Source organism: Dermacentor variabilis, chromosome 4, assembly GCF_050947875.1.
Source record: "Dermacentor variabilis isolate Ectoservices chromosome 4, ASM5094787v1, whole genome shotgun sequence".
Taxonomy (NCBI): Eukaryota; Metazoa; Arthropoda; class Arachnida; order Ixodida; family Ixodidae; genus Dermacentor; species Dermacentor variabilis.
Genome location: NC_134571.1, coordinates 220,768,553 through 220,784,715, shown reverse-complemented (window position 1 = coordinate 220,784,715; position 16,163 = coordinate 220,768,553). Strand labels below are relative to the sequence as shown.

Genomic DNA, 16,163 nt, shown 5'->3' with positions numbered 1-16,163 from the left:
CTATTACGTGCAACAGCTATGATCTGATTATGAGGCAGGCCGTACTGGGGGACGCCCAAATAATTTTTGGACCACCTGGGGTTTTTTAACGCGCACCTAATCCATGTACACGAGTGTTTTCGCATTTTGCCCCTATCGAAACGCGGCCGCCGTTCATAGCAGTATAACACCATAGTAATTAAGCCACCGTGGTGGGTGCCAGAACATGCTCCAAAAATGTAAAGAGAAGTGCTGAAAAAAGTGCACGCGACTCACTTTCGTGTCTAGTTTGAATGCACGAGTAAGGTTCATGAACATAAACAAGTCAGCATTGCCAATTTCAGGCGTCAGCCATGCACGATATGAATAGAGGCTGTCTTCCCGAGGTACACAATAGAGATCTAACAAAGCACAACAATTGGTTGCTTTAAAATACTGCCTTAATGGTTACCCATTTTTTTATCTTCATGTTGTGGCACTGTATTGTTGATAAAGTCAGTGTTTCGAATTACATCTCCTTGAAACACAACTTAAGCAGCATTTGTACTTCGGCTTTTTGGTTGTTCATTGCTTCCTAAGAACTGAACGAGAATACCGCGAACACAAAGGGAAACAGAGTCTGTCTTCTTTGTTTATTCCTTCGCTGTACCACTCTAGCGATGAAACATAAGTAAAATATTAGTTCTTTTTTGTCGCTTGAACTTTCTAGTACTGACCAATTGCAGTGTTTAGACCTGAGGCCTCTCATTTCCAAAGTGGCACATCTGCTGCGTGTAAAACCACGATAACGCAAAGAAAGAGCCTTTTACCGTTTGATTTGGTTGACAGCAATTTTAAGACGGCTACTGCCTTCATGCTTCCTGTGCCAGGGTTAGTAAGGCCTTGTTTTCACATGATGCAGAAAAATGTAAACTATCTGGTAACATGGCTTTGTTCAGTAGCCGGATATCCTTACTTAGTCACAGTTGCAGTAGCTGAAACCTTTCTTCAAAAATTGAAGGGTGTCACGGCTGGTTACCCGTTCGCCGTCGGCGCCAAGTCGTCGACGGGGTATACGAGCCAGTTGGTCGGTCTGTACTCAAGCGAACACACCGAATGAGTCAGAGCAGGCAGAGAGAGAGAGAAAGAAACATTTATTATGCAAAACAGTGTCTCGATCCAGGCCCGGTGTGACCCTAAGGTGAGAAAGCTCCTTAGTCGAGGAACGCTTCGACTCTGGCTTCGACTGTGCTCTTGGCCCTGGGGACGAGTTGTCATTGGTCTTCCAGGTCCCCGAGGGTGAGATTAGCCTGCCATGTTTCGAACAGGTGGTTTGCTGCTTGTTCTCGTTTTGCGTTCGCTTCTGGTTGCATTTCACTGATTTCCTGCCACGAGGATTCCAGGAGAAAGTGTGCCAGAGTGTCGGGTACGTTGCAGAGTGCGCAGAGATAGCCATGGAGCGTCGGGTAGTGGCAATGCATTATTGTGCCGAGAGTAAGCGTGTTACTTTGCAGGCATCTAAAGATCATGATTTTTTTCTCTGCCGAGTTTAGGGTGAGGTGGAGGGTACACTCGACGCTCGATCCTGTAGTGTTGCAATATGGCCGAATCCTTGGTGGGTACGGCCTCCACCCCTTCTGTCGCGGCTCGGAGAGTGTCGTGGGGAAAGGGGAGCACGGCTGACGTGCTCGCGGGCAGCAACGTAGGCCGCTTCGTTCCCCTCTAGTCCCTCGTGTCCGGGTACCCACGTTACGCAGCTGTACCGGAGCGAAGTGCTTCATCTTTTTAGTATCTCGAGTGCGTCGGCTGTGATGCGGCCCCTCCAGGAGTTTCTACAGGCGCCCTGAGATTTGGTGAGTATAACCGCTGCGTCTGTGGATGTGGTGGTGTCTAGACCGATTGCCGCTTCTTCAGCCGGTCCTGGGTTGCGTGCCTTGATGGTTTCCGATGCTAGCTCGCAACCTCGGGAGTCTACGACGCTGAGAGCGTATGCGTTTCAATAGGGACACTTGGCCGCGTTGGTCGTGCTTAAAACTTCGTTTGACGGCGTTGGCTCTTGTGGTATATGGGGTGCATGTTGCGCGGGACACGTGCGATGGAAATGAACTCTCGAACGACCTGTGGCATTCGCTCTTTCTTGCCGTGTCTGCGACGTACATCTCGCTGTATTTCAGGTATCGTAGTACTGATCTCCCTGTGGGCGTCAGCTTGAGTCATTCCCGCTGGCTGTTCTTGTGCGCTTCGGTGAGCTCTGGCCACGTGTTGTGGCCGCCAATCTTAACGAGACGTCTTAAGACGCCCATCTTAAGTAGAGGCCATGGCAGGGAGTCCCAGGGTGACATTGATTGTCTTCCTTATCATGATGTTGGGCCTTTTTAGTTCAGCGTTCTTCAAAGCCAGGTACGGCGTGCCATATGTGATGTGGCAGGTTAGCAGGGCTTGTATTATTCTAAGTATGTCTTGCTTCGTGAGCCCGCTTCTTTGGCTTGAGATCCTCTTGACGAGGTGTGTGAGTATCGAAAGGGCGCGTTCTAGTCTCGAAAGGCTGGCAGCTCGCGATCCGCCCTTGTGGGTGTGGAGTCCAAGTATTCCTTTGGTGTCGACTTTCGGGATTGTTGTCCCTTTGAGGGTGACGAAGGGGTTAGGCTCTTCGCAGTTGGGTGGCAGGCCTCTCGTTCTTGCTTTCAAGACGAGGTGCTCAGACTTCTTGGGGGCGCAGCGGAGGCCGCAGTTTCAGAGATAGCTGTCGATGGTGTCTACGGCTTCTTGTAAGCTACTTTCTTGTCTTCCAGCATTCGTAGCTCTGGTCCAGAGCATAATGTCATCAGCATACATCGCGTGATGCAGATATGGTAGGGTCTCGAGGACTGGGGGTAGCTTAATCACAGTTGCGTTAAACAGTTGCAGATGTTGCAGATCCCGACTGATGCCGTGCGGTCCATCAGAAAGTTTCTGACGTATGCGTAAGTCCTAGTGCCGCAGCCGGTGCCTTCGAGCTTGTTGAGGATGGCGTCGTGGCTAACGTTATCAAAGTCCCCCTTGACGTCTACTGCCACTATGGAGTATTTGCTTCGATTGTTTAGGTGATCTAGAAGGCCTTCTTTTAGTTGTAAGAGTACGTCCTGCGTTGAGAGGTGTTGCCTGAAGCCGAACATGGTGTCTGGTAGGTGGCTGTTGTCTTGCATGTACTGGGTAATGTGGTCGTGCACCATGTGTTCGAAAAGCTTACCCGCGCGCGAGGTGAGGGTGATCATGGTGATCTCTGAGTGCTTCCATACAGCAGGCAGTTCTCTTTTCTCCCAGCACTCGTTGTAGTAACGGAGGAGAGCCTCGGTGGCCTGCTGCGGTAGGTTGCGTAGGTGTTTATTAACAATCTGGTCTTTACAAGGGCTGGTTTTTCTAGACAGCTTGGATAGGGCTACGTGAATTTCGGCCTGCGAAAAGGGTCGGTCGAGTTCTGGATTTGGTTTTCCAGAGTATTCTTGGCTGCGAGTTGACGCGGGAGAGGGTGTGTCTACGCATAGTCTCTTTTGTATTTCACACAGGAGGTGTGCTTCTGACATGGCGTGGTTATGGATAAGACTGTGGAAATGTCGCTTGTGTTTCATTTTGGGGGGTTCAGTGGCCTGGAGTGCGCGTAGGAAGTGCCAGGTCCTCTTCGTGCTCGGAGTCCCCTGTAGCTTTTCACAGAAAGCGTGCCAGTTCTGCCTTACGAGGTGGTCCGCATAGTCTTGAGCCTGCTTGGTAAGGAGAGCGATGCGTGTATTTAGCTTGCTGTTAAGCTTTTGTCGCTTCCATCTTTTCAGGGGGCCACTTCTGGCCTCACAGAGATGGAGCAGGTGCGCATCGACCGCGGGTGCATCGGCATCGAGTTGTATGATCTTGGTGTGACGTTCTGCTGTGTCTATTACATTTTTCAGCCACTCGTTAATATCAGTTATGCTTGCTCGGGAGTCTAGCTTATCCCTAAAAGATTTCCAAGCAGTTAGCCATACAATGCCGGTCTTGGTCTGTCTACGGGTGTTTTACACCTAATTTAATTTGAGGATTTGGTAATCGCTACCTGAGGTTTCTCGGAGTCGACTCGACTCTGCCCAGGAGACGTCCTCAGTAAAGGTAAGATCGGGGCTTGTGTCCCAAGAGACGCTGTTTCCGATTCTCGTGGCCTGGAGAGGATTATTCCAGAGGGTGCGCCTGTGTTGCTGGGCGGCATTGTGCGCTCTAGCCCCTTTCTTTGTGGTGGTATGATAGCCCCATGTCATGTTCGAGGCATTGAAGTCCCCCACTATGACGAGCTGTTGTCCATTTGTGGATTTCCTGATTTCTCATACAATGTAATCTAAGTCCGGTAGCTGGTTGCGAGGTGGGCTGTACACGCTAGCCACGAGTAGGTTTTTCTGCGTCTCTCGTTCCGGTAAAAGCTCGATTAAGGTTTGTTCCATCTGGGTATTCTCTACGTTTTTGGGCTCTGAGAATTTTTTCTACCAGTACGACAGTTCGTCGGGTTTGTGCATATGTGGCGTATCCTTGTAGTCGGATGTTCTGCGTGTTGGTTTCCTGTAGTGCTATGACGTTGGGTTGAGTCAGCTTGATGAATTCTTTTAGGCTGGCATGTCGAGGGTGGCATGACTTACAGTTCCATTGCCATATGCGCATAGTTGAATGCTGGTTCTTTGCCTTGTGTTTAGGTCTCGCCATCGTCGATGGAGTGGGCGAGACTGAGCGAGGGTCACTGTGGCTGTGCACCCATGTCTTCTTCCGAGTCATGGGGCGCGAATAGTCGAACTGTGCCTTAAAGATGTAATTGTTTTTTTATGTGCACGAAAAAATTGTTCAGCTATGGCGCGATCCCATCGATTTTGGCGTTTAAAGTGGCGATCTTGTTTTAGAAGGGTGCGGTTCTTTTTCCGACTGCTGATTTGGCCACATTTTCCACTGTGGCGTGAATGTTCTTCACAAAGGTTTCTTGAAATAACAGGCACCTTGCATCTACTATGGCTTCAATGTCGGCCTTGGTCAACGTCGTTCCCGACTGTCTATGTTATCGAGCTCTTGGCATTTTTGATGCAGCTTGTCTTTGAGTTCTTGTTGTTCTTTGCATTTTTGAAGCAGATTGTGGGTGAGCTCTTGATATTTCTGTTGACTGCGGAGTAGCTTGTCTATGAGGGTTTGCTGGCTTTGCAATTGGCTGCGCTAATTGTGCAGTTTGCTCTGCTGGTTCTGCTGGTTCTTTTCGAGGACCCGTATGACTGCGGCTTCTTCCGATGCATCCACTGCTCGCACTGACACTGCTCGAGCTGGTGGCCAAGGTGCCCAGCTCCGGGAACTCTTCACTGCTGGAGCTTCAGCGATTGTCTCTTTCTTGTAGTCTGTTAAGGCGCTGTTGTCGTATATTGTAGGGTGGAGAGCTTGGCTTCCAGTCTCTTCTTTCACTCTGCACTTCCAGTTTCGTGAGCTTCTCCGCAGAGTTTGCAGGTCGATTTGCAGTCATGGTCTTGTGGTTATCCAGTCTTGCCGCATTTGTAGCAAAATCTGGGATTGGTCTCGGATAGACGTCTTAGCGGTGTCCCGTGCTGCCACAGGTGCGGCAGTACTGCACTTACTTGCGATATGAGCTTCCACGAAGTCTACGCTCTGGAAGATGATGTAGTAGGGAACCTGCGGTCCTTCGAAGAATACGACTGCCGCGGTTGATTGACCCATCATTTAGGCGTGAAGAACGGTGTATCATGCCGCTGCTCGGATTCCTGCCATGAGTTCTGCGGTGTTTGTTCCTGGTCTGACGTCATTGATGACGCCTCGGAAGACGTCGTCCGGGGTTCGTACGTTGCCTTTGACGTTGTAGTAAGTGCCTCCGAGCTGTATTTCGTTGATGCTGACCAGCATCCTGACGTCTTCCTTGTCCGCCGTGCTTGCGATGATTAAATTTTCGATTCTCTGTACTTGTACGCGTAATTTGTCATTGAAGCCCTGCTGCGATAATCCACTCGCTCTACCGATGGCGCACACGACGCGACGGTATTCTATTTGGAGAGGTCGATACCTGCTTGCGGGCGGTAGGCAATCTTAAAGTTGTCACGTAGCAGGGGCGGCATCCTGGGTCTGCGTTGTTGCTGTGACGGTGCTGGATTGGACGTTTGCTCATCGGTTGTTTTCTTTGGTGGCGTCTTTGAATTTGAGGTGTCCTTCTCGGCGTTTTTGTTTCCTGCGATCCAGGCGCTTTCCGGTTCGATTGTTCGGCCGCTTTCTGAGTCATAGTTCCACGTATGTTCCCGGTGTTTTCTTCCGTCCGGTCTGTTTGCATTGCATTTACTTCATCTTCTTTCTGGTTCTTTGACATTTCGCTTGCAGCAGCTGCCTCTCGGCTCATCGTAGGGGCTCTTCGCCGCGGTGTGCGCGAGCGCTCGTGTGCGCGTGCTCACGCGGCGCGAGGGTGTTTCTGCCGATGAGATTGCGGGAGCTGGTTTTGGCTTTAGACTTAACCGCACGGGTGGATGGTCATCGGGAACAACGTTTAATATCTTGAGATAAGGTGCGCTCACCTGAACGTGGCTACTGTCCACCGATTGCAACAGTGCAAAACTTGGTTTCGTCACTGGCCTTGTTCCGAGGTGAGAAGGACGAGAAGCGGGAGCCCATGTGAGAGACCTCTGTACTCCACGGCCCCCTGGCGGGTTTTCCGGAGAAAGACAGAAAAAAGATATATCGACTGGCAATGACACAAAGAATGAAAGAAACACAAAAGACACAACAACACTAACGCACTTGTTACACATCCTATCAAAGAGAAATGCAAAAGAAATGCAACTAAGAGTTAGCAGTAAATATGGAAATTAACACTTCAAAAACGCACTTAACGGTAGTCAACTATACAGAGTTTAAAAGAAAGCAGATGATGGCATACGCATAATCGAGCAGTTGCAGCAAGTCCATAAAGCGTGCAGTCGACGGCAGAGCTTTCCGGAAGATCGCTGGCAAGCCGATCTCATTGCGGTTGACGCGATTGCTGGGCTGGGTTTCCCGGGAGTCTAGGTCTGACGTCTTCCCTCGAGCAGGTTGAGCTAACTTGACGGGAACTACCGTGAGTGTTGTTGCAGACGTTGGTTAGTCGTTTCTCACTCTAACTAGTGACTCGCAGTTCAGACGCGGCTAGGCGGCCCAGGTGATACTGGACCGCACTAGCTCCTTGACGCTTCTCAGCAGATTGTAGGCTCAGCTTCTAGATTACCTAGCTCGGCATAAAACCTGCGTTTAAATAACTTCCCCTTTCCCAAGTTCCCTGTGTTGGGGAACGACAGATATTGGTGACGTTCCAGTCAAGTTCACCCAATAGGATCGCGGCTCCTCCCAAGGTCTTGGCCATGGCCCCTTTGATTAGGGGCGAGGGAGCGGGTGATTGCCCCCTTCCTTTAGTGGTGCGCACTCGTATTCCACCACACAGGCACACCGTTGAGTCCGTGGCGGGCATCTATTGTTGGTTCACAAACACAGGAGAAGCGACGGCGGCCGCTCATACAGCGCTGTCGACACGCATACACGGTCAGTATTTCGTGGACACAGGATTCCACAGACACACCACATATTTCGGAGTATTCTCCCCCCCCCCCCTGCCCTGTTAGTAAGCTACTCAGTGCACGCGCGGGGCGAAAAATGCACAGGGGTTCCTACAGAAAGCTATTGGGGCCTCAGGGTCGCGCTGACGAGAAAAAGTAAATAATCTCTATACCTGCCTTCGACTTCTTTCGGCCGCTTGCCCCAGTGGCCGGCTATACCAGTCTTGCTCGCCGGCTCCCATTTCCATGACCTTTTGCCGCCCATTGAGCGGTGCTTCGCCGAACCGAATAATGCCGCACCGTAACAAAGGGGAAGGAGAAAGGCGAGCCGCACATGGTTAAAAGGCCACTGGTTGCACCTCACGTGTGCAGCGTTGCTCACAAACTGAAGAAAGCGGCAGGCACAAGTTGTTTCCTCTGCACCAGGTAAGCTTACTGGCTTCTGGCCCTCACGCGAATAGCGCGGAAGCTGTCTTTGAGTAAGAACCAGCACGCGAGGCTGTATTTTGCCTCCACGGTTGGCGTGGTGTGTTAAAGCTACCCACTTGTTGTAGGATTTACCTTCACCTTAGGTGCGGTGCAAGAACACATGGACGGACGGAAACGAAGAGGACAAGGCGAGCGCTGTTCTGTCGCTGTTCGGCACACTTCCTGTCGTCTTCGTTTCCGTCCGGGCTTTCTTGCCCTGTATATGAGATGCTACGCAAACTTGCCAAAAGGATAGGACTTACATTGTTAAAACAATCAGCCGCATTAAAGACAGAACGTGGGAGCATGCGACTTCAATCAAGAATAAGATTTTGCCTATTTACCTATCTATTGTTGTCCCTGCACATTTTGGAGATTTTCGAATGTTACCATATAAGGAGCAGCCACTTTTAGAAGTTAATTTAATTTGTTTCTTTTTCTCATTATTTTCATATAGCTTTTAATAAACACGTTTAGTCGCTCACTCACTAATATCCAGATCATTGGCAAAAGCAAAGATGCCTTGTCACACGGTTAATCGAGGCAAATTATACCAGATAGAAACGAAATATTAGCATAAGCGATACGTCTGTGACCCTGCGCAGTAATAAACACGAGTTAGTCGCGTGTATATTCGATTAAACATCTATTTGGACAATTCCAAAAGAAGGCCATTCTCTGTTGCCCAGTCGGTTTTTCGAACGGTTTCGGTATTGACCACTTTAAGGAGTCGCTACTTGATTTTTGCACGCTGCCGCAAACGGAAGTGTTCGTCTTGCCTTTAAACACAGTAGACTTCCTCGCAGCGCTTCTTCCTCTGTTTCTCTATTTTCTTTCTTTCTTTTTGTTTGCAGAAGGTGATGGCGTTGTAAAGCTACCTGTGGCCGAAGGACGATCGCAGGCTGCTTGCATGTCGGACGAAGAAGTGGAAACGTTGGCTTACATTGGCACGCAGGTGAGTAACAGACATGACCGGTAAACTTATATATTGCTTTCGTCCGATTGTGACCCGTAATGGCTGACGTAATACCAGAGTGATGGTGATAGAAAATGGCGCAACGCCACTGCCTGAAAGAGTCCTTGTACATACCTTAATTGAGTTGTTGAAAGAAATACTTACCGAAAAAAGAAGATCTACAAAAAAAGAAACGAGAAGGAAGGGCTTAAACAAGGGGCCCCATATGTTTATATTATCGTAAGAGGCCCACAAACGAAGACACAAAGGACAACACGGAGGAAATTATTCGTGCTTAATAACATGAATAACGAAATCATAAATTAATGGAAATGCAAGTGGATAAAAAAAAATACTTGCCGCAGGTGGGGGACGATCTGACGTTTTTCGCGTTACGCGTGCGATGCTCTATCAATTGAGCTACCGCGCGCCATTTTTCGACCCACTTTCTGGGGTATTTGTGTGTTACTACGAGAACTAACCCTGGGAGTGTTAGCCAGCGCCACCACTCACAGACCTTGGCGGCGGGTGTCGAATATCCTTTCTGCCGCATGGGTCACGCGAACGTGATTTTTTTTTTTTTGGGTGAAAGCACCCAGTCTATAAACCCGCTCGTGTTACCTGAAGGCGTCAATGTTCCCGGATTCGAGACCCTCGTTATGTAATGAACGAGAAGAAAGGGCTTAACCGAGGGGCCTGTTTTTTTTAATAAAAGCCAACAAACACTGACACCAAAGACCACATAGGGGAAATTACTTGTGCTTATTAAATGAAATAAAGAAACGATAAATTACGGAAATGAAAGTCAATAAAAAGAACAACTTCCCGTAGGTGCGCAACGATCGCAAGATCATATCATATTAACGAAAAATCGGGCCGCTCGATTAACCCCTTTCTTCTCGTTCATTACATAACGAGCGTCTAGAATCCGGCAACATTGATGCCTTCATGTAGCACGTGTGGGTTTATTGAGCAGTTGCCTTCACCCAAGAAGTTCACGTACTCGGATGCCTGCGTACTTGTCATGCCGGCGGCAGAAAAGATGTTTCACATCCGCCGCCAAAGTTCGGGACTGGTGACGCTGGCTAACACTCCCAGGGCTATTTCTCGTAGTACACTCTTAGGCAAAGTTACACCCTTTGACTTGCCCCTTCTGCCACACAACAATAATCGTTATCTGCTTTGATGCGTTTCCTTTCCTTAACGCTGCGAGCCCGGTACTTTCCAGTAACGAACGGCTCGCGCGTTATCAGCATAGAACAGTGTACACCCTCTGGAGTGCTCCTTCTGATAACGCGCGTGCCGTTCGTTCGTGGAATGTTGCGGGCTCGCAGCGTTAAAGAAAGGAAACGCATCAAGGCAGATAACGATTATAGTTGTGTCGCAGAAGGGGCAAGCCAAAGGGTGTAACTTTGCCTAAGAGTGTAGCACATAAATACCCCACAAAGCCGATCCGAAAACGGCGCCCCGGTGGCTCAACTGGTCGAGCACGCGTAATGCGAAAGACGGGGAAAAGGACGGGCCAGTTGTTTTTTCATCCACTTCTACTTCCAATAATTTGTGATTTCTTTATTTCGGTTAAGAAGGCCAAGTAATTTTCCCTGTGTTGTCCTTGGTGTCTTTGTTGGTTGGCTTCTTATGGCAAAAAAAGAAAGACATGTTGATGACTTCACTAGTAACAACAAAATCTGTCTACTTGTTTTGTGTGAGTCCTATAGGTGATGTCCAAAACCCGACGTCTATGAATTGTTTAGGGCTCCCGAAATATCTCTCTCCATGATACATCAGGAGATTAAGATTATAGTTATCATATCCGCATTTTCGATTCAGATAGTGCCATCCAATGGGGGCGCAGATTTAGAGCATGCTATTTGAATCAAAGTTGTCTTTCAGCAAATACCAACTCTTGAAACTTAATTGTGCTGGCCTTTTACGATATAAGTGTGACAACACGCTACAATTTGACGGAAACTCTGAAGTGCATATATGTAAGAATTCAGCACTTTATGCGGCTTATATGCCAGCAAGAAAAAAAAATAAAGTATGATTTTGATTTCCCTTGAACATATTTTTCCAAGCTGACAGCGAACGTTTTAATTTTTTTTGAGCGAGAAAGCAGACTGATATATACATTTACCTATTTATTATTCCACGTTTCCTAACCAAGGCAGTGTTTTATATGGGTTTTTCGAAATATACTATATAACGCAGTAGATGTTGTGCAAAGCAGTGGATAACACAGAAATAGAACAGTTATATTAGAAGGGGGCACTACCGTAGAGCTATAAGGCACGCGGAACGCTGCTACTAACGCCGCTAATGTGCTCACGGTGTATGGTGTAAATTGTGGGCGCATACGCATCAGGCGTTGTATGGCATTCATAATAGCTGCCGGTGACCCCCCCCACAGACACGCAAACATTATATATATAACTTTTAATAACAGTTGCACTTCGTGTAATTTCGAAGAATTTTTCACTGAAGTGACGGGCTTATTTGAGCATATTGGAAACCTCATTGTGAGAGACAGCTCAGTTTCGCAGCCTGAGTCCTTCGTTAAATTTTTGTACTTCGCTAACACTGATACTGCTTCGCCTTTCCGGAGAAACTGCAGCATATCTGTCTGCCTGTCTTTTTTTTTTCTGCTGCGCACGACTGCTGATGATTCTGGTTTTGAGTGAATCCTGCTTGGCCTCGTTTCGGTTACTGTGTGAATTATACAGGTTGCCTACACTGTCGTGCAGCAAGACTTAAAAAGAGAGCAATTGTGTTACTCCAAGAAAACCTAGTGCATATTGTTTCCAGTACAGCGCAGTAGCTTGCAGTCATTTTTTCGTTACTGAGATTTAAATGACTAAGTATATTTCATTGTCTAACTCGAGAAGTACTGCTATAATTATCTAAGTGTCAGTTAGGCATTTGTAGGCACACCCATATAACGTCTAACTGCGGTGTTTTCAGCGGCGGTGTTTAACTGCCGTGCTTTCAGCGAAACTGCGAACAGTTTCTTCCGACTTGTAAAGAAACCCCACAAAAGGTGAAAAACACCACGTGACTGCGCTCCCACCCGCATCATAAAACGCGCCCCAAAATAAGCTGACTGAAAGCAACTGCATTGCCTGTCGCAAACCCAGAGACAGCTTATCGCTTTGATAGGCTGGAGCACCAATTCGCGGGTTTCCAGGTATTTCAAGCTCTTATTTCTACGTCACAATTATTATCCGTCTCTCGAGGCCGACTGATCACACTGATAACAGAAGAGCCTTGATAACGCGACCGAAGCGCCGCTCTGGCCACGCACTAAGCGCGAAAGGCAATGCAACAGGCACAGAATGTTTCAAAATCGTGGCTCTGCTCGCACCGCGTCGAAAGAGAACGCGTGCATCGAAATTTCGCGCCACAAACTTGCTTGGGACCAAAGCCAAAGTACAGTGAAGGTTTCATTTCTGATGAGAGTGTATATACGTGCTGCAAAAAACAGCTTGGTGGCAAAAAATATAAGCGAAATTAACAGAGCGAGACGCGACCTACGGATAGAGAAAAGGCAAAACCGATGCATTCAATAAAACAAATGTACCGTTTCTCAACGTTCCGAGTGGAAAATCGGGATGTCTGAACAAAAATAAATAAATAATTAAAAATAATGCAGATCCCACGCACTGTGGGAATCGATGTAAGCGAATATTTCCATGCTGGATGCTTTGGATGACGATTACTAGCGGTGATGTTCACGGCTAAAGCTCAATTTCTTCAATGTTTAGGCTAACACGAGAGTGATGAGTTGATGTTAAACGTTACCTGACGTGCACCACTGCTGTTTGTCTGCGTAGTGCACAGAACACACAGGGAGACGTGTTTCCTTGAGGTGTTGTGCGCCATATTTCATAAGCTCTAAAAGGGTTGAGCCTTGTCATTTGCTGACGTGGCACATCACATTGGGGCAGAAGTATTAAACTTCAAGTGGATTACGGGGCTGTACGTTCCAAAATCACACTCGCATTATGAGGCAAGCCGTAGTGGGAGGCTCCGGATTAATTTGGACACCGTGATTTTCTTTAACGTGTCCCAAAATCTAAGTGCACGCGCGTTTTCTATTTCGCCCCCGTCGAAATGCGACCGCCGCGATTGGGGTCAAATGCACGGCCTCTAGCAATGCCATAGCCACAAAGCTAACGCGGCGGCCACAGAACTGTTGATTTGACTGTCGACTGCTTCCGTAGGGTCTACTGGACCCTGTGGTGCGCTTTAATAAATGTAGCTCTGCTTCTGCACGCCCTGCGTAAGTTGCCCGCTTGACATATTTGCATTGCGTTTATTTTTCAGAAATAGCAGCAACCTACTGTACCGTATTTTGAACTTGAGCTTATCCTGTTTCCCCGGAACCGCTGTCGTATAGTAGTGAGGTCTCCTTGCCTCCTCGCGTCACCTCCCCGCTTTCTTATATTGGAACTGCCTCTTCTCCCTCTTCTCCTCTCTACAGTTCTATCTCTGTCCCCTCTGGCCCCACACGTTAGTAGAAAGGGAAACGCTGCAGTTTCTTCTATGCTTTTGAAGGGAGTCACTTATAATTAAAGCTTTCAAGCGGCTAATGTGGCGACGGCCAGGGAGCTCCAGAGGGCATTGTGCACATTCGACGTCGTGGTGTGAAAACAAGTTTCTCCCGTCGCCTTTCCTCTCTTACTCGTGCTTGTCATCTATATGCACAATCTGAACCACCTCCCGACGCGGTCTGCGTGACAGCAGCCCACAGCAGCAGCAGTAGTGGGAAAGTTGAAGGAAGTGGCAAAGAAAATAAAATCCACGCAGAATTCTCTTTCGGATTTATCTGAATGATGCATCAGCATTTCGTAGTACTGACGTGGTGTTTCATGGTAGTATGCTGGTCTGTTTCGTATAATTGCGAGAAAGATCGCGCAGAACCATGAAACTGAGAAGCGCAGTTGCAACACCGAACTCTTAGGTGAGGCCGGCACGAGACAACGCAGTAGAACGCTGTTCACTGGTTTTATAGATAACCGCAGCGCATGTGGACGTGGGATGAAACGACCAGGGAGATGTAACAAATGAGTGAAATGTATGCAACATTCGTTAGCTACATTCAACCATTATCAACCATGCTCCGGCGGCGGCTACGTCTGTCGTGGCGGCGCGGTGCGTACGTTGAAAGCGACCTGCTAAAACAGCTGAGTGCCGCATGTGCTAAGGGCTCTGTAAGCGCTGTGATCTCGCCGCTTCGTTGGCCTTGAAGCTAGAAGCAGCACTCAGGAGAATTCGCACTCTCCTGTGGGCACTGTGCTTAAAGCGATCGTGTTACGGGTTGGACGGAAGGGCGTGTTTTTTCATTAGGTAAGGACAGAAATGCGTACACATTCAAAACCATCCGATTTCAGTGTGCGCTTATTATCTCTGGATTCGTAAGCGCAGTTGAACACCAGCTACTGCCTAGAGGATGTGTTCGAGTAGGTAGCCTTCTGCAGCTACGCAGTACCGAGCCCGCTTTAGTATATCTTCTGTGGCGTTCATGATGACCGACGCTGGAGCTCTAAGGCAGAAATCCGCGATCTTTGCCATGAGCTCATCTGACTTCCGCCTCCATCATATAAACACAGTTTCACAAACCTCAAAGAAAGAAATCGAGTGGAGAGATGTCAAGTGACCGAGGCCTTTCAATCTATTGCGCATGAAAAGTCGCATCCAGCAAGTTTCGTGCTTGGCTGCTACTGTGGGCTGACGCCCCGGGGCCTTCTTGCTGATACCACAGAACTGGAAGACACAACAGTGAGATTTCGCTGAGGAAGTCATCCACCACTCTATCAAGGATTTTGTCAATGTAACGCTGTCTAGCCAGCGTGTGATGGAAGAAGATGGGATGGAAGAAGAAGGTGGCATCACCGGCGTAAATTCCGAACCACACATCGAACGACCACTGGTACTGGGGCCAAGTGCACTTTACCCAGTGTGGTTAAGAGTACTTTGAATAGTGTGCATTATGCAGGTTTACCTGGCCGTTTATACAAAAATTGGCTTCATTTGTGCACATGATGTTGCTCAAAAAGTCCGGTGACTGATTGGCTTTTGTGACGACCGGATTAGAAAAATCTAGACGATTCCGCAAGTGCAGGTGCAGGTTGAGGTGGTGCGGGGGAAAGGCGAGTCATTTATAATCCTCGAAACTGGTCACTTGAAAATTGGTACCTGGGTGGTCACGTCCCGCACGCTAGCATTAGGGTTTCAAGCATAAATGCTTGAACATCGGTGCGTAGGCTAGGACGGAGGAGTCAGAGATAGAGTCCTCCGTCACTGTTTCTGGGAGCTGCTGGTTTCCCTCAAGTTTTCGTAATTTCTGATGATAGTCGATGTGTTTGGTGTACCACCACACTTTCATGACTGATATATATTTTCGGCCTTCCTCTTGTTGCCAGTTGCAGCTCCCAAGACAAGGATCATGTTTTCGTTGAGCTCACAAGAGAAAGACATGGCTAGTGGGACGAAACAAGAACGCACCTTTAAACCTTTGCACTGACGTTTTCAATTCCCTTTCGTGGTGATTGGTCTTCTGGCAAACAAAAAAAAAACACAGAAAAACCATCAATGCACTTCGTTTACGCTAAGCCAACAGCTATCACAGCTTGTTTCGAAATAATGCAAAGGGCGACGTGTTACTTCAGCCGGTGCGCGGCAGATAAGGAACTAGCTCGATAACGATGTTTTTCTTTATTTGCTTTATCTCTTTCTGTCCTAATCAGATGGAGCTGGTTCGAAGGCGTTGCTTTACGATGCGGGTGAAAGCGTAGTCACGCTGTATCTGTCATATTTCGCAGGGTTTACCAATCAGGCGGAAAAAAATTTTACGCAATTAGTAAGCCGCAATTAATGAGACCGCAATCAGTGTGCCTGCATATGACTCATTGATACTTTGATAATTTTAATTGTACGTCTCTAGTTAGGTAATAAATTACAATTACCTAATTAAATCTCAGTAACGAAAAAATTACTGGAAGCTACTACACTGTACCGGAAACAATATGCACTTGCACAATAAGCACTTCGAGTAACGCAATTGCGCTATTTTTTAAATAAGGCTGCATGGCGGTTTATTGAAACACCCTGTACATATTTATTACCTCTGCGTGTAGTTGACGATCTTTCTATCCCTTATAGATGTTGTAAATTATTAGAAGAGACTTTTCATCCGTCATTAGTATTCGTTACTCGAAAGAGAAGCAATA

General features: G+C 47.8%; 1 protein-coding gene across 1 annotated transcript in view; it reads left to right on the top strand.

Annotated features, from left to right (window-relative positions):
• LOC142578522 (uncharacterized) overlaps nt 1–16,163 on the top strand; it is a 317,467-nt gene that overhangs the window by 3,835 nt on the left and 297,469 nt on the right. Inside the window, exon 3 of the mRNA XM_075687900.1 lies at nt 8,834–8,934. Coding sequence (XP_075544015.1) covers nt 8,834–8,934 — 101 coding nt within the window. The remainder of the gene's footprint in view (nt 1–8,833; nt 8,935–16,163) is intronic.